Source organism: Bufo gargarizans, chromosome 1 (genome assembly GCF_014858855.1).
Source record: "Bufo gargarizans isolate SCDJY-AF-19 chromosome 1, ASM1485885v1, whole genome shotgun sequence".
In the NCBI taxonomy this organism is placed as follows: Eukaryota; Metazoa; Chordata; class Amphibia; order Anura; family Bufonidae; genus Bufo; species Bufo gargarizans.
In genome coordinates this window covers 370,757,185-370,782,920 of record NC_058080.1, presented here as the reverse complement: position 1 = coordinate 370,782,920, position 25,736 = coordinate 370,757,185, and the positions used below count along the sequence as shown (strand labels likewise).

Sequence of the window (25,736 nt, the reverse complement as noted above, 5' to 3'; positions counted from 1 at the left end):
ACAGACTTCCGGATCCGACGATTACTTGTGTGAAACTAGCCTAAGCTAAAGTGCTGACTCCTGCTCCTCCTTACTAAATGGCCAATGATTTAGTAATAAGAACGCTCCTGTAGTAAAATGGTAACATTGGGATTTTTCTTATCATGTAAGTTAATCATTATACTTAGATGGAACTTTACACCATATTTATTGGGTACAAATTCCTGAAATTTTTTAAATTCCTGTAAATAAATATGCAATGTATTATGCATTTAACAGGAGAACACTCCTATACACTTAATTGTAAGAAATCTACTAGAAGCACTATAACGTATGTATATGGAAATGTAGAGAATCCTGTGGGAATAAGAGGAACCTGTGAAGTTACTTATTCCCGGACAACCCCTTTAATGCTGTAATGCTGCTATGTCTGGCAGTTCTGAGATGACTGCAGGCATGCCTAGTAGTGAACTTCCTCCTCTGATCTTCACTACTGAGCATGTGCAGCACAGTTTCAGGGGTTGTAACTAAGGGCCTTGGAGCAGCATGTAGGCGAGAACTGATAGTATAACCACAGGAGAGAAAACAGTAGGGAATCGACTGATACAGTAGAGCCAGTACCGATAAGATGACCTTTCAGGCTGATAGCCGATAATTTATACCGATATTCTGTACATTTTCATTTTTGAAAAAAAAATAAAAAATTCCTACACAAAGCTGCTGAAAATGAACATGTTTATGGTTAACGTGTAGCTTTTTTTTGTAAATCTTTCTTTCATTTATGCTTAATATGGAGTTTGTGTGTGTTTTATATTATTTTTTAAAACAACTTTTAGCCTTGTCCTAGTCACCCTGATAGATCTCTATTAGGGTGAATAGGACTTTACACTCTCCCTGCTGCCCTGGGCTCTGTGCACACAGTAGCAGGGAGCCGACTATGGCAGCCAGGGCTTCAGTAGCGTCCTGGCTGCCATGGTATGCGATCGGCACCCCAGGCTTACACTGCTGGGGCTCCGATCGGAGGAGGAGGGGAGGGGACCCTGTAGCCTCTGCCACCAATGATTAATACTGGGGGACTTGGGTGTGGGGGGGGGGGGCACTGCACCACCAATGAACATAAAACTCGCCCATTAATTCATATACAGGAGGCGGGAGCTGGCAGCAGAATCATAGCCGCACACAACCTCTGAGTGGTAACTACGATCCGCGACAGTTACCCCTCAGGTGCGGCAGGGGTTAACTGCCGCGTATGGCAGCTACTTGTAGGATATGTTGGTTAATCTCTCAATTTATTTACCAAAAAATGAAAACATATACAGCCTTACTCTACATAATAAAAAAAACTACTCTTTATTTCATGATGGAATAACCTTTGGATGGTAATCTATTTTCCTCAAAAAGCATTTTATATAAAAAATAAATAAAAAAATGCCTCGACTTCTGCACTTTGACAAGATGAGGCCTTATGAGGTTTACATCGCCTGACCTTGTCAATCAACGTGGAGAGTTGTATACAGAACAGAGCCTCATGGTGTAACGGCAACGCCCCCCTTTCTCAGCAATGCGGGCACATATGAACATGGACCAACACAGATGCCTTCAGCTGCCAAGCACGATTTTTCAGCAGATTATTGCCAACGACAGTTCGTTGGTAATCATCTTGCAGTGCAATACTGCTGCAGATTGCCTGATGAACGAGCAAACATTTGTTTATCGGCCAATCCAAATTTTTTCACATGTTAAAAGTGGTCTCCTCCGCTAACAAGCAAGCAATTGCCGGGAAGGAACACTTCCCTCTCAACAATCGTCTGCCACATCAGGCTGTGTAATACAGCCTATAGGTGCAAATCTGCTGACAGATGCACTTTAAATCTGAGGAATTTTACAACTCCACTTAGCCCCAACCCTTGTCAACGGTCTAGTGAAATGTAAAAATCGTCTAAAACATAAAATATTTGGCACAATTTCAGCCAGCATTTTGCTTGGCATTTCATCCCCTCTTGTTGTCTTCAACCAATCTGTAACCAAGCCTTGTCCAAAAGTAAGGCGCTCTACATTTCTATAGTCATGCAGGGACAACACAGCGCTCTATTACACCCAGGTTCAAGGCAAAAGAAAAATCTAAAAATCAAAACGAATGAATGAAGGAATGGTGTCGCCTTGCTGTTAACCAATGAAACCACCTGTATCCTAGAAAGCTCAGAAGAGGCACTCCACGGAGTTTACCATGAAAGCGCATCTCAGGGCAGTCTGGGTGTCTCTTATTTCTGGCTAACCTAGAAAATGCACATCAGCACTGACAAGAAGTATGAGGCTGCAAGATTAAAGTACAGCCGTATGTTGAGGTTTATTTAATGAAGTTTTGAAAGCAAAAATCAGATTTAGCTCATAGAAAATTTTAAAGGACAAATACAGGTCAAACTCAAAAATTTTTAATATAGTGCCAGTAATGCAACTTAAAAAGGTGAAACTAATATAGGAGATTACATGCAAAGCGAGATATTTCAAGACTATTTGTTATAATGTGGATGATTATGGCTTACAGCTTATGAAAACCCCAAAGTCACAATCTCAGAAAATTTGAATATTACATGAAATCAATAAAAAAGGATGTTAAAGGGTTTCTGTCATGAGAAATAACGTTATGTAGCTGAGTGACATTAGTGATTATGCTTTATAACTTCCTGCCTGCCGCCGTTCTCTTAAAATAAAGACTTAAAATATGCTAATGAGCCCTTTAGGTGCTATGAGGGCATTGCTTCAGCACCTAGAGGCTCGGTCCACTCACCCTTTGGCAGGCCCAGGTCCAGTTGATTGACTGGCGCGTTCTCCTCTTGGTCCAGTAAATACTGTGCCTGCGCCGTCCTGTTTAGTATTAGGCGCAGTGAGTGAAGGACGTGCGCTCCTGCTGCCAGCCTCACTCACTGCACAGGCGCCGTCCCGTTTAGTATTCAGCACAGGCGCAGTGAGTGAGGCTGGCAGCAGGAGCGCACGTCCTTCACTCACTGCGCCTAATACTAAACAGGACGGCGCAGGCACAGTATTTACTGGACCAAGAGGAGAACGCGCCAGTCAATCAACTGGACCTGGGCCTGCCAAAGGGTGAGTGGACCGAGCCTCTAGGTGCTGAAGCAATGCCCTCATAGCACCTAAAGGGCTCATTAGCATATTTTAAGTCTTTATTTTAAGAGAACGGCAGCAGGCAGGGAGTTATAAAGCATATTGTTATGTACTGCTGACAGCACATTGCTAATGCCAGTCAGCTACATAATGTAATTTCGGATGACAGAAACCCTTTAAATAGAAAAATGTAGGACCTCTGAAAAGTATAATCATGCATATGTACTCAGTATTTGGTTTGGGCCCCTTTTGCATCAATTACTGCCTCAATGCAGCGTGGCATGGATGCCATCAGCCTATGGCACTGCTGAGGCGTTATGGAAGACCAGAATGCTTCAATAGCAGCCTTCAGCTCTTCTGCATTGTTCGGTCTCCTGTCTCTCATCTTCCTCTTGGCAATGCCCCATAGATTCTCTATGTGGTTCAGGTCAGGCGAGTTTGCTGGCCAACCAAGCACAGTAATCCCATGGTCATTGAACCGGTTTTTGGTACTTTTGGCAGTGTGGGCAGGTGCCAAGTCCTGCTGGAAAATGAAGTCACCATCTCCATAAACCTAGTCTGTGGAAGGAAGCATTAAGTGCTCCAAAATCTCCTGGTAGACGGCTGTGTTGACTCTGGACTTAATGGACCAACACCAGCAGATGACATGGCTCCCCAAATGAACACAGGCTGTGGAAACTTCACACTGGACTTCGAGCATCTTGCATTGTGTGCCTCTATTCCTCCCCCAGACTCTGGGTCCTTGGTTTCCAAATGAGATGCAAAAGTTGACTTTGGACCACTGAGCAACAGAGCAGTTATTTTTTTCTTTAGCCCAGGTAAGACGCTTCTGACGTTTGTTGTTCAAGAGAGGCTTGACAAGAGGAATACGACATTTGTAGCCCATGTCCAGGATCAGTGTGTGTGGTGGCTCTTTGTGCACTAACTCCAGCTTCAGTCCACTCCTTGTGAAAGTCCTCAACACTTTTGAATGGCCTTTTCCTGACAATCCTCTCCAGGCTGCGGTCATCCCTGCTGGAAGGTGTCAATGATTGTTTTCTGCACAACTGTCACATCAACACTCTTTCCCCATGATTGCGATTCCTACTGAACCAGACGGAGAGACAATTTAAAGGCTCAGGAAACTTTTGCATGTGTTATGGATTAATTAGCTGACTAGAGTGACACTTTGAGCCTAGAATATTGAACCTTCTCACAATATTCTAATTTTCTGAGATTGTGAATTTGGGGTTTTCATAAGCTGTAAGCCATAATCATCCAAATTATAACAAATAAAGGCTTGAAATATCTCGCTTTGCATGTAATGAGTCTCATATTAGTTTCACCTTTTAAATTGCATTACTGAAATGAAAAATGTTAATATTGTGCAAAATTTCTTTTGAGTTTCACCTGTACAACTTCTCCACTCCTGGTTGGAGCTTCCAAAACTGCATAAACGTGAATGCGTGGCCACACAGTTACACTACATGTAATTTTTTGCCGTCTCTTACAAAGGAAACAGTCTGCAAAGGAGCTGTAGAAACAAAATTACAGGAAAGTTTTACCGTATTTTTCGTCCCATAAGACGCACCCCCCTGGGGGGGGGGGGGGGGGGGGGAAATGCCCCTGCGTCTTATGGGGCAAATACTCATTAGTACTAGAGGACCGGGAAGCAGTGAAAGCTCTGTACTCACCGCTTCCTGGTCCTCGGTTCGGCTACGCACAGTGTGAGGGCGCTCTGTGACCTCACACACTGCACCACGATACATAGCCGATGAAGAGGATCGCGATGGTGAGGAGCAGCGGCATGCAGGAGAAGTGAGTTTTTATTTGCTATGTCGGCCGACAGACGGGGGCAGGGTTGATCTGAGGCATTGGGGGTCTGATCTGAGTGTGAAAGTAGACTTAGGGATCTCGTCAAATAGTTTAGACTCTGCCGGATAAAACCATAGACTGTTCCTATATTCTCTGGATACCCCTAGTCTCTTCTCAGGGTCTGAATTCTTCTAAGATCATATCCCTAATGTTCTCAATAATTGGGAACACTCTGGCTCTTTTGGTCCTTAGTGGAAACACACACACTAAACACAGGAGGGAAGGAGAACAGTAAATGCCACTGAAACTAGGGAATAAACAGGCCACCTCCTAAACAATCCTAATCCGTGCCCTAACTACCTATCAATATGAATAGACCTTGAAGGTAGGAATATTCATATGCTGGATACCTAGGCCCTTATATCCTTATAAGGCCCTGGAATGAGGTTGGGACCAGAGACAACCCATTCCTCCCCAGATGGACGAATGGAATTCTTTGTCTCAGGCCTATATACAAACAACAGGGAATATAACAAACACAAAACAATAAGAACAGACAAGACTTATCTGAAAGTAGAAAACTGGCAACTCCAGAAGCACCACAGTACAACCAACCAGCTAGTTAGAAGGCAGGAAGAAAATCTATAAACCACACCTCCAAGAGTGAGAAGATGCTACTTATGGGAAAGGTAGTTTACCAACAAGCAACACCTGAAGCAAGGGGTTTGCCATTCACCAAAACACAGACACAATAAGATCCACAGTGAACTTGTCAATTCAACCCACAAGTTTCCAGTCTCTCCGATCTCCTGGTACCTGCCACGGGAACGTCTGTGACAGTCCCTTCCTGGATGCACAAGAAGTGACGCTAATGCGCTGGGTGCCCTCTCCAGCTGAAGCCACCAAGGCCAGGAGGAGCCTTCCGTCTCTCTCCTGCCCAGCATTGGTACTAGACTGCCGGCCAGCAGGGAGCACCGTGTGTCCTGCGGTTCAAGATAAGTGCCACAGCACCCTTCTCACCGGGAGAGCTATATTAACAACGCCAACTTCTTTCTTCATCTCCCCGACACACAGGGAGACCTTTCTCTGCCCTGTAGGGATAGGAAACACTGGTGTATGGTGGAAGGGGGGCATTTTAACCTTTCTCTGTCCCTGCCCCTACAGAGGGCAAGAGTCAATCTCTTTGTTGTCGTCATGGTAATGCTATGGAAAAAGATGGTTTAGTACTGCAGAGCTCCATTGAAGAAAAATGCATGTGTACTACATTAGTCACTTTGCTACGTAGACTACGGATACTGCCGCATGCTATAGTAGCATCATCATATCTGTGTGTGACCCCCGACTGCATATTTATTCTCCATTGAAAAACAAGATCTTCCATACTACATGAAAAGTAACTTTCAGTCAACTCATTAGGGTTTCCAAACACTGCTATATAATAATTTACTTACTTTCATAGTGTATACATGAGAGACAGTGGTCTGCACACCTACACCAGACATACAAGCAGTATAATACCAGGATTTACACATACAACTACACAGATGAACATCTCAGAATGCAATACAGAACAGGAAAAATCATGGAGATCTCTACAGCTTGAGAACTTTGTGTGCCTTGTTACTTCAATATAATCTGTCCCAGCTCTTTCTAGGATATGTTTCTATTGATTGGCTGAATCATCACTTAAAGGACATATCCCTATTTTCACCCCAGCAGCCCCCCCTGAATTGAGCATGGAATCAGTTCATGCTCCGATGCTCTCCTTTGCCTTGCGCTAAATCGCACAGGGCAAAGACATTTTCGGGCGTTCCGATGACGAACCGGGCTCTCCATAGGGCTGCCAGGCGGAGGCTTACGACTAGCAGTGAGCCCGGTGATGTCACCGGCACTGATGGGTAGGCTTTAGTGCTGCCCTAGCCTGTAAAACGGCTAGGGCAGCACTAGAGCCGGTGACGTCACCGAACACACTGCCAGGCAGAAGCCTCCACCCGGCAGTGTGTTATTGTAAATAAAAGAATCCTCACCCTGCGCGATCCAGCGCAGGGTAAAGGATCGCATCAGAGGACAAAATGCTCCGGGGCCAACATCATGGGTAAAATTATGGGTACGTCCAGGTTCCGCTCTCAACACGGACAACCCCTTTAACCCCTTAAGGACCGGGCTCATTTTCACCTTAAGGACCAGGCCATTTTTTGCAAATCTGACCAGTGTCACTTTAAGTGGTGATAACTTTAAAACGCTTTGACTTATCCAGGCCATTCTGAGATTGTTTTTTCGTCACATATTGTACTTCATGATACTAGTAAAAAAAAGTCAAAAAAATTAATTTTTTTGCATAATAAAATACCTAATTTACCAAAAATGTGGAAAAATTAGCAAATTTCAAAGTTTCAGTTTCTCTACTTCTGTAATACATAGTAATACCCCAAAAAATTGTGATGACTTAACATTCCCCATATGTCTACTTCATGTTTGAATTATTTTGGGAATGATATTTTATTTTTTGGGGATGTTACAAGGCTTAGAAGTTTAGAAGCAAATCTTGAAATTTTTCAGAAATTTACAAAAACCCAATTTTTAGGGACCACTACAGCTCTGAAGTCACTTTGCGAGGCTTACATAATAGAAACCGCCCAAAAATGACCCCATTCTATAAACTACACCCCTCAAGGTATTCAAAACTGATTTTACAAACTCCGTTAACCCTTTAGGTGTTGCACAAGAGTTATTGGCAAATGGGGATGAAATTTGAGAGTTTCATTTTTTTGCCTAATTTTCCATTTTAACCCATTTTTTCCACTAACAAAGCAAGGGTTAACAGCCAAACAAGACTGTATCTTTATTGCCCTGACTCTGCTGTTTACAGAAACACCCCATATGTGGCCATAAACTACTGTACGGCCACACAGCGGGGCGTAGAGTGAAAGGTGCGCCGTATGGTTTTTGGAAGCCAGATTTTGCTGGACAGTTTTTTTGACACCATGTCCCATTTGAAGCCCCCTGATGCACCCCTAGAGTAGAAACTCCATAAAAGTGACCCCATCTAAGAAACTACACCCCTCAAGGTATTCAAAACTGATTTTACAAACTCCGTTAACCCTTTAGGTGTTGCACAAGAGTTATTGGCAAATGGGGATGAAATTTGAGAATTTCATTTTTTTGCCTAATTTTCCATTTTAACCCATTTTTTCCACTAACAAAGCAAGGGTTAACAGCCAAACAAGACTGTATCTTTATTGCCCTGACTCTACTGTTTACAGAAACACCCCATATGTGGCCATAAACTACTGTACAGCCACACAGCGGGGCGTAGAGTGAAAGGTGCGCCGTATGGTTTTTGGAAGCCAGATTGTGCTGGACAGTTTTTTTGACACCATGTCCCATTTGAAGCCCCCCTGATGCACCCCTAGAGTAGAAACTCCATAAAAGTGACCCCATCTAAGAAACTACACCCCTCAAGGTATTCAAAACTGATTTTACAAACTTTGTTAACCCTTTAGGTGTTGCACAAGATTCAATGGAAAATAGAGATACAATTTCAAAATTTCACTTTTTTGGCAGATTTTCCATTTTAATATTTTTTTTCCAGTAACAAAGCAAGGGTTAACAGCCAAACAAAACTCATTATTTATGGCCCTGATTCTGTAGTTCACAGAAACACCCCATATGTGGTCGTAAACTACTGTACGGGCACACGGCAGGGCGCAGAAGGAAAGGAAGGCCATACGGTTTTTGGAAGGCAGATTTTGCTGGACTGGTTTTTTGACACCATGTCCCATTTGGAGCCCCCCTGATGCCCCCCTAGAGTAGAAACTCCATAAAAGTGACCCCATCTAAGGCTACTTTCACACTAGCGTTCGGTTGTCCGCTTGAAGGATCCGTTTGAAGGCTCTTCCAAGCGGCCACGAACGGATCCATACGGCCCCAATGCATTCTGAATGGATGCGGATCCGCTCAGAATGCATCAGTCTGGCAGCGTTTGGCCTCCGTTCCGCTCAGCAGGCGGACACCCGAACGCAGCTTGCAGCGTTTTGGTGTCCGCCTGGCCGTGCGGAGGCGTACGGATCCGTCCTGACTTACAATGCAAGTCAATGGGGACGGATCCGTCTGTCATGGCTCCGCTTTGACACGGATCCGTTCGAAACCGTTCATGTTTCTGCGCATGCCCAGTAACTTCCTGTCCCTCCCCCTCATCTGTCCCTCCCCTCATCGTCGGCCATTTTGGAGAACCGACTTGCTGAGACTGGTAAGTGTATGAAGTTTTGTCTGTTTGTCTATCTCTCTTTTTTTACTATCTATCCATCTATCTATCTATCTCTCTCTCTATTTCTAGGGTGGGGGGGCTGCTGGCACTTGGGAAGGGGTGTGTGTGTCTGGAACAATGGGAGCCGCTGCCACTGGTGGTGTGGGCTGCCTTTATGGGGGGGCTTCTGGCACCGGGGGGGAGGGCGCGTGTGGCTGGAACTGTGGTTGCTGCTGGCACTGCGGGGGTGTTTGTGGCTGGAACAGTGCGGTTTGCTGGCACTGCGGGGGTGTTTGTGGCTGGAACTGTGCGGTGCTTCTGGATGGAACTGCAGGGTTTTTTGTGGCTGGAACTGTGCGGTGCTTCTGGCAGTGCGGGGGTGTTTGTGGCTGGAACTGTGCGGTTTGCTGGCACTGCGGGGGTGTTTGTGGCTGGAACTGTGCGGTGCTTCTGGATGGAACTGCAGGGTTTTTTGAGGCTGGAACTGTGCGGTGCTTCTGGCAGTGCGGGGGTGTTTGTGGCTGGAACTGTGCGGTTTGCTGGCACTGCGGGGGTGTTTGTGGCTGGAACTGTGCGGTGCTTCTGGATGGAACTGCAGGGTTTTTTGAGGCTGGAACTGTGCGGTGCTTCTGGCAGTGCGGGGGTGTTTGTGGCTGGAACTGTGGGTGGGGGCTGCTGGCATTGGGGGGGGCTCTGGGCACTGTGGGAGAGTTGTTTGGAACTGGGAGCCTGATGTCATTGTGGGGGGCTGCTGGCACTATGCAGGGCTGCTGTCTCTCGCGGTGTTTATGTAACTTGGGGGGATTATGGCTTCTGTCGGATTAATTTTTTTAATTATTTTATTATTAGGGTCGTACAAAAAAAGAAAAAAAGAGATCTGCGGTGGGGAAGCCAATATCGATATTTTAAAAAGTAAGTATTAAAAAAAACTAAAAAAATGTTGATATATGAGGAAATAGTGCTCTACAAGTTCCTTTAACGGTATCTGCATTTTGTCTGGTATTTTGTTGCGTACAGATGTCATCTAAGAAGACATCAGACATCGACTGGCGTAACCCACCCAGAAGGCGCCGCCATATCCAGTGGCCCGTAAGTATAAAATCAACACTTGGACTTTTTACTGTTTGATTTGTTGCATTAATCAGTATGTGCTCTTATTATAGATTTCTTCATCATCTTCAGAGGAGGGCTCTCCCGAAGTGGGCGGTGCTGCCGGGGCCAGCTCACCAGCATCCAGGGGAGGTGGACCAAGCCCGGACCGGGGCTGTCAAGAAGTAAGTATATATATATATATATATAGATTTCTTAAAAATTGGTTTAAGTACGGTCTTCTAAAATTTTTTTTATTTGTATTAGCAATCTGCACCTAGAGCCGCCAGCGAGGATCCCCCAGTCGCCTCCAGAGTCCGCGGGAATGAGCGTGGCGGTCGTAGACGTGTAAGTATTGAATTTAGTAGTTTATTTAGCATTTTGTATTAGGATTTACATTAAATTTTGTATTTCCTTTTTTTTCAGGGTTCCCTAGGCTCCACCAGGGAGGATGAGGAGTTCGGGTTTCCGAGCATCAATAACCTGCTCCTCATCCGACTGGTGGAGGCGCGTCCAGCGTTATGGGACCACGCCGACCGCCACCACGCCGATTATCGCCATACCCAGCGGCTCTGGAGGGACATCTCTGCAGAACTTTTAGAGACCTGGGGGGATCTAGATGCGGCGGCTCAGGAGAAATATGGTAAGTAAAACAATATGCATTTTAATAAATTAAAATATTCTTGTTTTCCTTTCATCATGCTGATTTTAGTTTTTATTGTTTTTTTCCATAGTCAAACTGGTTATAACGCGTTGGCGATCTATCCGGGACCGCTTCAGGAGGGATTATAACAAGGAGGGTCAGGCCCCGAGTGGCTCCGGAGGAACCTCAGGGGCCACATACATCCATACGGCGGCCCTGGGGTTCCTACGAAAGGCCATGGCACCAAAAAGGTAAATATTTATAACAACTGTTTAAAAAATAAATTGTAAAGGGGCTGTCCGAGACAGGGTAGCGTTTGGCTCCCCTGTTTTAGACAGCCCCCCACAGTCAGATGGACAACTGTTCTCTCCGTCTGAGTGTAAGGGGCTGTCTGAGACAGGGTAGCGTTTGGCTCCCCTGTTTTAGACAGCCCCCCACAGTCAGATGGACAACTGTTCTCTCCGTCTGAGTGTAAGGGGCTGTCTGAGACAGGGTAGCGTTTGGCTCCCCTGTTTTAGACAGCCCCCCACAGTCAGATGGACAACTGTTCTCTCCGTCTGAGTGTAAGGGGCTGTCTGAGACAGGGTAGCGTTTGGCTCCCCTGTTTTAGACAGCCCCCCACAGTCAGATGGACAACTGTTCTCTCCGTCTGAGTGTAAGGGGCTGTCTGAGACAGGGTAGCGTTTGGCTCCCCTGTTTTAGACAGCCCCCCACAGTCAGATGGACCACTGTTCTCTCCGTCTGAGTGTAAGGGGCTGTCTGAGACAGGGTAGCGTTTGGCTCCCCTGTTTTGGACAGCCCCCTATGCTATACGGTAGACATAGCATAGAACATAGATGTTTTATTATTTAAAGAACAATTCCTAACTTTCCTTTTTTTTTTCCTACAGAAGTGCCAGCCTCACTCGGGAGCCTGACCAACCTCCTGAGGCGGAACCGGAACAGATCGCCAGCGCCAGCCCTCCTGTCCCTGATGCATCGGCTCAGGATAATCCGGGTCCCCTACCGGGTCCCTCCGCTCAACAGAGGCTCTTAGGTTTCCGTCAAAATTTAAGAGCCCTGGTGAGCGGGCAGAGATCTGGTAGGCCAAGTCGAGCCGATTATGCAAACCTTGTAGAGGTCGTTTCCGACGCTCTAGAAGGTTTTGCCCGACATCAAATGGAGTTTGGTGCTGACTTGATTCGCCGCTGGCAAGGGGCGGAGTCGGCGCATCAACGCAGCCCAAACTACCATTATGGGCTAAACATGATCGGTTTGATGGACTCAATGACGCCCGAGCAGTTGCATCAGTTTAAGATCATGGTAGAGAACGGGTCATGGGAAATCATGCACCGCCCCCAACCCCCACCCCCACCCCCATCCCACACCTACCCCCCATCCCACACCTACCCCCCATCCCACACCTACCCCCCATCCCACAGCAGTGGCCAGTACCGCCAACCTTTCCCTTCCCACCCCCCCGAGCATGTGTTTCCTTCTTCTTCTTTTTCTTCTCCTGCCCCTTTTCCTCCTACTTCTTTTCAAACTCCCTCCACCTCTACACATGCTCGGGTCCCCTCCTCCTCCTCAGACCCTTCCTTTCTCCACACCCCTCAATTACGCCCTGCATCCTTTCCTATGGCCCGTAGTTTATCCTCAGTGGCTCGCCAGGACAGGGGGGCTACCATTGCCAGCCCCAGCGCAAGTCCACGACAGTCCACCTCCCCTACCAGTTATGAACAGTTGTGAAAAAAATAAAAAAAGTTTATATTTTGTTTATTTATTTATTTATTGATTGACATAAAAAAAAAATAAAAAAAATTATACTTTACTGCACTGTGTCTGTCTTTTTATTGTCCTGTACAGGGAACATTGGCACTCTAGCTGTGTTGAAATAAAAACTACCCTAGTCTCACTACTGTGCGTTTATTACAACACCCTTGGTAGTTTTTATATCAAAACAGCATTAGTGCCAATGTCGTAAGATCCATTAACACCTGCCCATCAATAATGAGCTAAATTTTGGCTCTTTATTGATCGTAGAACCTATGATTGGAACATGAACAAGCAAATGCTTGTTCATTGTTCAATCTTGTGCCCTTTCATATGAGCCCTTGTGGGAGTCACGGTCTGTCAGCATCATCAGGAATTCATTAATTGTGATTTTAACGTTTAATGATTTCCCGATGACGCTAAAATAACTAGTGTGATTACCACAAGGGACACGCAAGGGACATAGAGTTTTTAAAGGGGTATTCACATAGACAATGGGGGGATTTCACTTGAATATGCCCCCATTGTCTGATAGGTGTGGTAACATTGGTAGGACCCGCACCTATATCGAGAACGGAGCGGGGAGCACTGTTGCTGTAGGACACATTTCCCATGGTATGTCCACCACCAAGCGCTAATCCCCGCCTCTCCCATAGAACTGAATGGAGGGCGGCAGCACAGTGCAACCTCATCTACTTTCTTGGCTTCGTTCTCAATATATGTGAGGGTCCCAGCCGTGGGACCCGCACCTATAAGACAATGTAGGTATATCTTAAAGTGGTATGCCCCCATTGTATGAGATGAGAAAACCCCTTTAAGGCCTCTTGCACACGACTGTATGCCCCAAGAGACATACGGTCCGTGAGCAGGCCATATGTCCCGTAGTGGCATTGATCGTGCACACGAGAGTACACAGCATCATAGTGTACAATCATCCTGTGCTAGTTGAGCTGCCCGCGGGGATATAGTCTTGCACTAATAGATCATATGAGTGCAGGACAATAGCCCAGTTTGCGGCACAACATGGTCAGCATCATGATGCTCTGTAATACTCCTGTACGACGATCAGGGACATATGGCCCGCTAACGAACACTATACATCTTTATAAGTGCATGTAGTCGTGTACAAGAGTCCGAAAGGTGTGGTCCATTATCAAAGTCGGACCAGCTTTGGAACTTCAACAAGATAGCCATGGAGAAATATAGGAGCATTACAACCCTATAGATCTCAATACATGAAGATGGAACCTAGAGATGCTTTTCCTTTCAAAACGGATCCGCTAAACGGATGACAAAACGGAAACCAACGTGACAAACGGATCCGTAATACAGACGGATCCGTACAAACGGATCCGTCTGAATTGCTTCTGTTTGGCTCCGTTATTGACGGATCCGTTTGAAATGCCGTTCAAGCGGATCCGTGAAACGCTAGTGTGAAAGTAGCCTAAGAAACTACACCCCTCAAGGTATTCAAAACTGATTTTACAAACTTTGTTAACCCTTTAGGTGTTGCACAAGATTCAATGGAAAATAGAGATACAATTTCAAAATTTCACTTTTTTGGCAGATTTTCCATTTTAATATTTTTTTTCCTGTAACAAAGCAAGGGTTAACAGCCAAACAAAACTCATTATTTATGGCCCTGATTATGTAGTTTACAGAAACACCCCATATGTGGTCCTAAACTACTGTACGGGCACACGGCAGGGTGCAGAAGAAAAGGAATGCCATACGGTTTTTGGAAGGCAGATTTTGCTGGACTGGTTTTTTGACACCATGTCCCATTTGAAGCCCCCCTGATGCACCCCTAGAGTAGAAACTCCAAAAAAAGTGACCCCATTTTAGAAAGTACGGAATAGGGTGGCAGTATTGTTGGTACTAGTTTAGGGTACATATGATTTTTGGTTGCTCTATATTACACTTTTTGTGCGGCAAGGTAACAAGAAATAGCTTTTTTGGCATGTTTTTTTTTTTTGTTATTTACAACATTCATCTGACAGGTTAGATCACGTGGTAATTTTATAGAGCAGGTTGTCACGGACGCGGCGATACCTAATATGTATACAATTTTTTTTATTTATGTAAGTTTTATACAATAACTTCATTTTGAAAACCAAAAAATTGTTTAGTGTCTCCATAGTCTAAGAGCCATAGTTTTTTCAGTTTTTGGGTGATTATCTTGAGTAGGGTCTAATTTTTTGCGGGGTGAGATGACAGTTTGATTGGCACTATTTTGGGGTGCATATGACTTTTTGATCGCTTGCTATTACACTTTTTGTGACGTAAGATGGCAAAAAATAGCTTTTTTTACACAGTTTTTTTTTTTTTTTTTTACGGTGGTCACCTGAGGGGTTAGGTCATGTGATATTTATATAGAGCCGGTCGATACGGACGCGGCGATACCTAATATGTATACTTTATTTTTATTTATGTACATTTTACACAATGATTTTATTTTTGAAACCAAAAAAAATCATGTTTTAGTGTTTCCATAGTCTAAGAGCCATAGTTTTTTCAGTTTTTGGGCGATTATCTTGAGTAGGGTCTCATTTTTTGCGGGATGAGATGACGGTTTGATTGGTACTATTTTGGCGTACATGCGACTTTTTTGATCACTTTTATTACCTTTTTTGGGAAGTAAGGTGGGCAAAATTTCAATTTTCTCATAGTTTTTATTTTTTTATTTTTATGGCGTTCACTGTGCGGGGAAAGTAACATGACCATTTTATAGATCAGGTCGTTACGGACGCGGCGATACCTAATATGTGTAGTGTATTTTATTTTTTTAATTTTTATTCAGTGATAAATGTTTTTTTTTTTTATCTTAACTTTTTTCACTTTTTATTTGATTTTTTTGACCCAGACCCACTTGGTTCTTGAAGATCCAGTGGGTCTGATGTCTGTAAAATACAGAACAGAACCTATATTGGTTTCTGCACTGTATTTTACTTACACTGAACAGGTCTATGCTTTCAGCACAGATCTGTTCAGCACCATGGACAGCAGGACGCCTGATCAGGCGTCCTGTTGCCATGGGAACCTCCCCCGTCTGCTCAGTTATGGTCAGAACTTCGCAGACGGGGAAGGGTAAGGACGGGGTTCTGGGGGGGCTGTCTGGGGGCTCTCTCCTTCTCCCATCGGGGGGCTGCAAAGGCACAGCAGCCCCCCGATCGGAGAGGGAGGGAGCTCCCTCTTACTGTTAACCTTTTCCATACAGCGGTCCGTACGGACCGCTGTATGGAAAGGGTTAAACGGCTGACATCGCATCAACGATGTCAGCCGTTTATACCAGGGTGCCAGCAATGTGCTGGCACCCTGGTATACCCACTGTACACCAACGATTATGCAATGGGAGGCGGGCGGGGGATCGCGATCCCGCCTGCCGCACCGCCCGCCTCCCGCAACGCCCCCACTGCATGCGACACCCCCCCTGCACCACCCGCCGCCATCAAATCGTGCAGGGGTGCAGGGGGGGGTTAACAATATTGATTTCGGGCACTCTGAAGTTTCTGATCCCCACGGTCAGGGACCGCGGGGATCAGAAACGGCAAAAAGCGCAGCAAACCGCAGGTCTGAATTGACCTGCGGTTTTCTGCGATCGCCGATACGGGGGGTCAAATGACCCCCCCCTGCGTTGTTACGGGATGCCGGCTGAATGATTTCAGCCGAAATCCCGTTCCGATTAACCCCAGCGGCGCCGGAATTAAGATTTTAAGTTAGGACGTACCGGTACGCCCTTGGTCCTTAAGGACTCGGGAAATAGGGCGTACCGGTACGCCCTATGTCCTTAAGGGGTTAAAGGGAATTTGTCATTTCTGAAACAGCCTCCAAACTAGAGTAGGAGCTGTATAATGTAAGTGATGCCGAGTCTGGTTATGCAATTTTTATTTTCATACTCACTTGCATTGTAACGCTGGGCTCCGACAAACCAGCAGTAAAATGCATTGAGAGGACTCCTGAGCTCACGCACATAATGGAGAGGACTCAAAGAGGAGTCCTCTAAACGCATTTTACTGCTGGTTTGTCAGAGCACAGCGTCAGATTGCAAGAGAGAGTATGAAAATAAAAATTACATAACCAGACCAGGGCTCCAGATGGCAACCAAAATGGTCGCCAATGTGACTTACAATTGCAAAATGGCGACAAGACCCTCTGCCTCTCTAAGAAGAAAGGGCTTTCATCCAGCAGACACATGCGAGTTGCACCAACATGGGATCGCGCTGCTCTCAGCAAGCGCCATGATCTCCTCAGCAGCACAAGGAAGAAGAAGGTAGTCCCTCCCCCAGTGCTGCTTCCACCAATGGACTGATAGCAGGGAGGAGGAGGGGAGGGGCTGTGGCCACTGCGCCACAAATGAATATAATTTACGCCCGAATACAAACGCAGGCTGCTGGTGCTGGCCATGTCCCATATCCTGCACCCAGCCTCTGACTGCGTGCTGCGATCCGCTGCAATTAATCCCTTCAGGTGTGGCATCTGAGGGGTTACTTGCGGCAGATCGCGGGATATGGCCAGCACCAGCAGCCTGCGTTTGTATTCAGGCGTAAATTATATTCATTTGTGGCGCAGTGGCCACAGCCCCTCCCCTCCTCCTCCCTGCTATCAGTCCATTAGTGGCAGCGGCACAGGGAAGAGGGACTTAAACTAGATGCACTTAAATTAATGTGTTAATTATATTCATTGGTGGCACAGTGCACCCCCAATATTATAACCATTACAATAATCGGTAGCGCAGTGGCCACAGGCACGCCCTCCCCCCATTGGTATATTCATTGGTGAGAGTGGCCACAGGGTCCCCTCCTCGTCATTGGTGGTGCAGTGGCAGCTTCTAATCTGAGCCCCGCCATTACACTGGCAGCCAAGACGCTACTGAAGCCCTGGCTGCCATAGTCCGCTCCCTGCTGCTGTGTGTACTATGCACAGGGCAGCAGGGAGAGTGTAAAGTCCTAGTCACCCTAATAGAGCTCTATTGGGGTGAATAGGACAAGGGATTAAAAGATCCCAGGTTCTAGCCCCTAAGGGGGCTGTTAGTAAGGTTTAGAAAAAAAAGAAAAATACCAAAACCTTAAATCACCCTCTTTTCCAATTTTACATAATACATATATATTTATTTACACACACAAAAAAAAAAAAAAAAAGTATTACATATCGCCACGCCCAAAAAAGTGCGAACTATTTAAATATTTCTAAATATCTCCTATGGTATCGAAATTGAATCAAAATTTTGACAACGGCTCCTTGATATTTTTTTAGTCTGGAGCGCTGCAGACTCAGCATCATGTAACACTATACAGCGCCTACTCTAGTTTGGAGGCTGTTTTGGAAATGACAGATTCCCTTTAAGCCTGCAAGAGACCTTTGGCCAGAACAGTAAACCAGACTTTGGAAGAACAGCTCCATCCACAGGTAACCAGCAGTGGCTTCCATAGGTCTTCTACCCCGCCTTGAATAACTAAGATACTCCACAAGGAACTTACTGGTGGTCTATTCTGAGGAAACATCTTCTCGGGAGGTAGGACTTGTCTCAGACTGAAATAAGGACCTCTCCTACAAAAGAAAAGAACATACATTCAGCTGAGGAGTCACATGGGCAGGTGAGCAAACGCCCTGGAGGGACAACATGTGGTAGAAGGACTGCCATGACAGATTTAGGCATTGTGTTTTGGACTCATATAGAACTAAAACCCGACATGCTGAGACTGGTGGACGGCCAGCAGTGCCACACATACCCATAAACTATACGATATCGTTCCCACAGATACATGTAAGGTAGGGATTGTGTATTACAAGCAGAGATCATGTAACAAAGGTTTTTTTTTATCACAAGTATCATCTTGTAAGGTAGGGATCATGTTACTACATGCAAGATAGGGATTGTGTATTGCAAGCAGAGTATCACCATGTTATATAGGGATTGTATATTATAAGTACAGCTTCATTGTGTAAGGTAGGGATCGTGTATAACAAGCATTTATCAAACTGGTGTAAAGGAAAACTGGCCTAGTGGCCCATAGCAACCAATCAGATTCCTCCTTACAGACTGTTCAGGAGACAGCTCCTTTGGAAAATGAAAGGTGGAATCTGATTGGATGCTCTGGGCAACTCAGCCAATTCTACTGCACACCAAATGAGTCCATATGTGTTACAAGCAGAGTATCACACAAAGTATGATGACATAATGTGGGGATCAGGTATTATAAGCTAAACTTCACGATGGATGAGAGAAATTAGCAGAATTCCATCATATAAGGGGAGGTCCAGTTTAATTCTGTAATAACGTGTTGTGCGAGGTAGGGCTCAGCCATCATACCACGCGTAATAGAGACGAGGTAGGGCTCAGCCATCATACCACGCGTAATAGAGACGAGGTAGGGCTCAGCCATCATACCACGCGTAATAGAGACGAGGTAGGGCTCAGCCATCATACCACGCGTAATAGAGACGAGGTAGGGCTCAGCCATCATACCACGCGTAATAGAGACGAGGTAGGGCTCAGCCATCATACCACGCGTAATAGAGACGAGGTAGGGCTCAGCCATCATACCACGCGTAATAGAGACGAGGTAGGGCTCAGCCATCATACCACGCGTAATAGAGACGAGGTAGGGCTCAGCCATCATACCACGCGTAATAGAGACGAGGTAGGGCTCAGCCATCATACCACGCGTAATAGAGACGAGGTAGGGCTCAGCCATCATACCACGCGTAATAGAGACGAGGTAGGGCTCAGCCATCATACCGCGTGTAATAGAGACGAGGTAGGGCTCAGCCATCATACCGCGTGTAATATATATATATAAGGTAGGGATCAGACATTATACCGCGTGTAATATATATAAGGTAGGGATCAGACATTATACCGCGTGTAATATATATAAGGTAGGGATCAGACATTATACCGCGTGTAATATATATAAGGTAGGGATCAGACATTATACCGCGTGTAATATATATAAGGTAGGGATCAGACATTATACCGCGTGTAATAGAGACGAGGTAGGGCTCAGCCATCATACCGCGTGTAATATATATATATATAAGGTAGGGATCAGACATTATACCGCGTGTAATATATATATATATATATATATATATATATATAAGGTAGGGATCAGACATTATACCGCGTGTAATATATATATATATATATATATATATAAGGTAGGGATCAGACATTATACCGCGTGTAATATATATATATATATATATATATATATATAAGGTAGGGATCAGACATTATACCGCGTGTAATATATATAAGGTAGGGATCAGACATTATACCGCGTGTAATATATATAAGGTAGGGATCAGACATTATACCGCGTGTAATATATATAAGGTAGGGATCAGACATTATACCGCATGTAATATATATAAGGTAGGGATCAGACATTATACCGCGTGTAATATATATAAGGTAGGGATCAGACATTATACCGCATGTAATATATATAAGGTAGGGATCAGACATTATACCGCATGTAATATATATAAGGTAGGGATCAGACATTATAAGATGTGTAATATATATGAGGTAGAGATCAGACATTATACCGCGTGTAATATATATGAGGTAGGGATCAGACATTATAAGATGTGTAATATATATGAGGTAGAGATCAGACATTATACCGCGTGTAATATATATGAGGTAGGGATCAGACATTATACCGCGTGTAATATATATATGAGGTAGGGATCAGACATTATAAGATGTGTAATATATGAGGTAGGGATCAGACATTATAAGATGTGTAATATATGAGGTAGGGATCAGACATTATACCGTGTGTAATATATATGAGGTAGAGATCAGACATTATAACGTGTGTAATATATATGAGGTAGAGATCAGACATTATAACATGTGTAATATATGAGGTAGGGATCAGACAATATACCATGTGTAATATATATAAGGTAGGGATCAGACAATATACCATGTGTAATATATATAAGGTAGGGATCAGACATTATAACATGTGTAATATATGAGGTAGGGATCAGACAATATACCGTGTGTAATATATATGAGGTAGGGATCAGACATTATAACATGTGTAATATATGAGGTAGGGATCAGACAATATACCGTGTGTAATATATATGAGGTAGGGATCAGACAATATACCGTGTGTAATATATATGAGGTAGGGATCAGACATTATACCGTGTGTAACATATAAGGTAGGGATCAGACAATATACCGTGTGTAATATATAAGGTAGGGATCAGACAATATACCGTGTGTAATATATATAAGGTAGGGATCAGACATTATAACATGTGTAATATATGAGGTAGGGATCAGACATTATACCGCGTGTAATATATATAAGGTAGGGATCAGACATTATAACATGTGTAATATATGAGGTAGGGATCAGACAATATACCGTGTGTAATATATATAAGGTAGGGATCAGACATTATAACATGTGTAATATATGAGGTAGGGATCAGACATTATACCGCGTGTAATATATATAAGGATCAGACATTATACCGCGTGTAATATATATGAGGTAGGGATCAGACATTATACCGCGTGTAATATATATAAGGTAGGGATCAGACATTATAACATGTGTAATATATGAGGTAGGGATCAGACATTATACCAGCGTGTAATATATATAAGGTAGGGATCAGACATTATAACATGTGTAATATATGAGGTAGGGATCAGACAATATACCGTGTGTAATATATATGAGGTAGGGATCAGACATTATACCGTGTGTAACATATAAGGTAGGGATCAGACAATACAAGCCGAGTATTAGGGTCGCACATGAAGTTAGCGCCCGGGAGCCGGTCAGCAGTGCCGTCTGCCATCACACACAGGTAGCTCCCACCCGGCGCCCCCACATAGGGCTCCATGCAGCGGACGCGTCCTCTCCCGCTGTGGCCTCCCAGTGTTTACTGTGGCCTTCTTCCCACGTCTTCTCCCGCCACCCCCGATGGCTTCTGTCCTGCTGCCTGCAGACACCCCCACACTGAGCCTACCTCACTCCTCTCCCCAAATTACCTCTCATCCTATTCCCTGCGTCCTCCTCTCCAGCAGATCCCTCCCTCGACCACCACAGGCCTCTCCATATGTATCCCAGCCACACAGTAAGACCGAACACCCGCCCCCACATGTTCCCCGCTCTCACCGGGCCCCGAGGTAGGAGGAGCCGGTGTCCGGTCGGGCCCAGTCTCCCGGTGCTCGGTGCAGCCCCTCCCTCCAGCTCAATCAGCAGCCGCCAGCTCCACGTGGGTCCGGGCTCCTGCAAAGCTGCCCAAGCCACCTCCAACCAATCATCGCTTCCCTCACCCCACGTGGGCCTCGCTTGTTTTTCTCCAATTGGCTGATTGTAACGAAGCTGCCAATCACGCAAGCTACAGACTTTTAGATGTTTAACCCTTGCCTCTCCACTCCATATCGAATGGTAGCTGGTCTTAACCCCTTACTGTTCTCGACCCTGCCGCTGCAAGGGAGAATTTCCTGGAAACTGACATGGCAGGACTATTTTGTCATCAACACCATGTGATCAGTGCTGGAGCAGGCTACACCAGATATTAAAGGGGAACTCTGCGTACGGCGTCATTAGCAGTCAGTTCTCAGAATTGTGTATAATTGGTACTGAATATCATCATTAGACTCTGTGAGGACGGACGAGGTAGCAGAATGGAGGGATCAGCAGTATGGAAGTCCTCTGATAACACCCCCCACCACATGGATGCTGACAGTTTCCTTCCCTGTGTAAATAAAGGGACAGAACTAATCAGAGTATCCCCCTAAACCTGTTATCTATCAGTGCTGATCTAGGGCTGACCCCGATTCCAGCTGTGACAGATGTATGATGGATCACAGCACTGCAGCTAGGAGGGGGAGGGGAGAAGACCATCCATACAGGACCCCTGTGCCTTCACCGCTATCTATCCATCCATCTCATATCTATCTATCTATCTATCTATCTATCAATCTATCTATCGATCCATATCATATCTATCCATCCATCTCATATCCATCCATCTCATATCTATCTATCTATCTATCTATCTATCTATCTATTATCTATCTCATATCTATCTATCTATCTATCTCATATCTATCTATCTATCTATCTATCTATCCATCTCATATCTATCTCATATCTATCTATCTCATATCTATCTATCTATCTATCTATCTCATATCTATCTATCCATCCATCTCATATCTATCTCATATCTATCTATCCATCTATCTCATATCTATCTATCCATCCATCTCATATCCACCCATCTCATATCGATTTATCTATCTATCTATCTATCTATCTCATATCTATCTATCTATCTATCTCATATCTATCTATCCATCCATCTCATATCTATCTCATATCTATCTATCTCATATCTATCTATCCATCCATCTCATATCTATCTATTTCATATCTATCCACCCATCTCATATCTATCTATCCATCCATCTCATATCTATCTATCCATCCATCTCATAGCCATCCATCTCATATCTATCTATCTATCTATCTATCTATCTATCTATCTATCTATCTCATATCTATCTATCCATCCATCTCATATCTATCTATCTCATATCTATCTATCTCATATCTATCTATCCATCTATCTCATATCTATCTATCCATCCATCTCATATCCACCCATCTCATATCGATTTATCTATCTATCTATCTATCTATCTATCTATCTATCTCATATCTATCTATCTATCTATCCATCCATCTCATATCTATCCATCTCATATCTATCTATCTATCCATCTCATATCTATCTATCTATCTATCTATCTATCTATCTATCTATCTCATATCTATCTATCCATCTATCTCATATCTATTTATCTATCTATCCATCTCATATCTATCTATCCATCCATCCATCCATCTCATATCTATCTATTCATCCATCCATCTCATATTTATCTATCCATCCATCCATCTCATATCTATCTATCCATCTATCCATCTCATATCTATCTATCTATCTATCTATCTATCTATCTATCTATCTCATATCTATCTCATATCTATTATCTATCTATCTATCTATCTATCTATCTATCTATCTATCTATATCTATCTATCTCATATCTATATCTATATATATATCATATCTATCTCTAATAGCTATCTATCTATCTATCTATCTATCTATCTATCCATCTCATATCTATCTATCTATCTATCTATCTATCTATCTATCCATCCAACAGCAGCAAGAAACAAACCAGCTGCTGTTACAACACCTGACGGCTTTACAGATGGCCGGAGCGTCCCAGAGTGTCCATGATGTCCAGAAAGCGGTCCATACGGTGATCCCCAAGATGACACCCTCAGATCACATCGAAACCTACCTGACAATGTACGAGAAGGTGGCCACAAGGGAGAATCTACCCCGAGGTCAGTGGGCTGAGGTCATCACTCCGTTCCTGGCATCCGATTCCCAGCGGGTGTATTTCGACTTGCCGGACGATCAAGCGGACGACTACCAGAAAGTCAAGGGTGAGATTCTGGCAAGACCGGGGCCCATGATACCCCAGTATTATAACTTACTTCACCTCTTGCAAAAGTAGCTACAGCCTGACATGCTGAACCCCATGCTATGCTGGATCGTCTGTTAGCTGATAGGTTCTTTGCCATACCCTCTCCAGCACTGGATCGGTCAGGTGTCTCCTGGCAATGCCCTTGAAATGGTGGACCTGGTGGACCGCTATGAGGCTACCAGGCATCTAAAGGGGAGTTCTTTCGGGAGGGGCCAGTCAATCCCCGGAAATCTTCACCACATGCCCAGAGGTTTGAGCAGATAAAACCAGCCCTGGATGTACCCACGGCAGACCTGACTCATATCACAGTCAGCTGGCCATGTAAGGGCTGACTATCACCATCGGGTTAAGCCCATGGACACTAATTATGGCTACCGTCAGTCGCTATATGCCAGGAAGCTGTGTGCAACAGGTACGCCAGAAACTCGAAATCACTTGTACCAGGTGGAAGTGGCAGACACTCCAGTGGAGGCCCTGCTGGACTTAGGGAGTCTGGTGTCCCTAGTAAGGGCTCCCCTGGTACGGTCCACTAAGTATACTGGCCAAAAAGTCGGGGTCATGTGCATTCATGTGGACTTAAAAGACAACCCCACTGAGTGTAATGGTGGGAGACGTGGAGGACTTGCCGCCGGGGCCTGTGCTGGCAGACCTCAATGTCTCCAGGGATAATTTTGGTACTGTGCAACACTGGAACCCAACCCTATCCCGAGCCTGGGAAAATGTATTAATAGTAGATGGTGAACCACAACAATTTGGGGCAGAGTCGGTTTTCCCCCGCTTTGTGGTTCATCAGGATATGTTGGATCGTGTAAACCAGCTGCGGGGTGAACCCATTGAACATTTGGTGGTGCCCCAGGCTTATCGCAAACTCGTGTTAGAGTTAGCCCACCAACATGTTCTCAGGGGGGCATCTAGGAAGGCAGAAAACACAGGACCGGATACTACAACGGTTTCACTGGCCCAGTGTGTTTAGGGAGGTGGACGAATTCTGTAAGTCTTGCCCGACCTGCCAGGCAACTAGCCCCCAGCACCTTTTCCGCAGTCCCTTGGTACCTCTCCCGATCATCGAGGTACCGTTTGAGCGAATCACTATGGACCTCGTAGGCCCAGTACCGAAGTCCGCTAGAGGACACCAACACATCTTGGTAGTCCTAGACTACGCCACTCGGTACCCAGAGGCAGTGCTACTGCGACATACATCGGGTAAACTTATAGCTAAGGAGCTAATGGAGATGTTCTCCCGAGTGGGGCTACCTAAGGAGGTTCTGCATATTAAACAGTTATGGACGTCTGTGTACCATCCGCAAACGGACGGTCTGGTAGAGAGGTTTAACAAAACATTAAAAAACATGTTAAAAAGGGTGGTATCGAAAGAATAGATGAGAAGGATTGGGACCTTCTGCCCTATCTCATGTTCACTGTGCAAGAGGTACCCCAGGCCTCTACTGGGTTCTCGCCCTTCGAATTGCTATATGGCAGACATCATTGTGGTTTGTTGGACGTAGCAAAAGAGGCGTGGGAACAACAGCCCACACCGCACAAAAGTGTCCTTGAGTA

General features: G+C 44.9%; 1 protein-coding gene and 1 long non-coding RNA gene across 4 annotated transcripts in view; one reads left to right on the top strand and one right to left on the bottom strand.

Moving 5' to 3' along the window:
* Positions 1–21,931, bottom strand: part of LOC122920348 (transducin-like enhancer protein 1) — a 56,649-nt gene extending 34,718 nt beyond the window's left edge. Inside the window, exons 1-2 of one of the 3 annotated variants that reach the window (XM_044269794.1) lie at positions 21,781–21,931; positions 18,100–18,169 (exon numbers count right to left, since the gene is read on the bottom strand). In XM_044269794.1, the coding sequence (XP_044125729.1) occupies positions 18,100–18,123 (24 nt within the window). In that variant the 5' untranslated portion in view covers positions 18,124–18,169; positions 21,781–21,931. Of the gene's footprint in view, positions 1–18,099; positions 18,170–21,416; positions 21,570–21,653 lie in introns of those variants that run through there. The other 2 variants (XM_044269801.1, XM_044269785.1) reach the window with 2 other exon arrangements.
* On the top strand, positions 9,816–10,830 carry LOC122920368. The gene is made up of 4 exons (XR_006386908.1): positions 9,816–10,051; positions 10,157–10,413; positions 10,496–10,576; positions 10,655–10,830. It is a non-coding gene; the product is annotated as an uncharacterized LOC122920368 (long non-coding RNA).
* Positions 21,932–25,736: the final 3,805 nt, after the last annotated feature.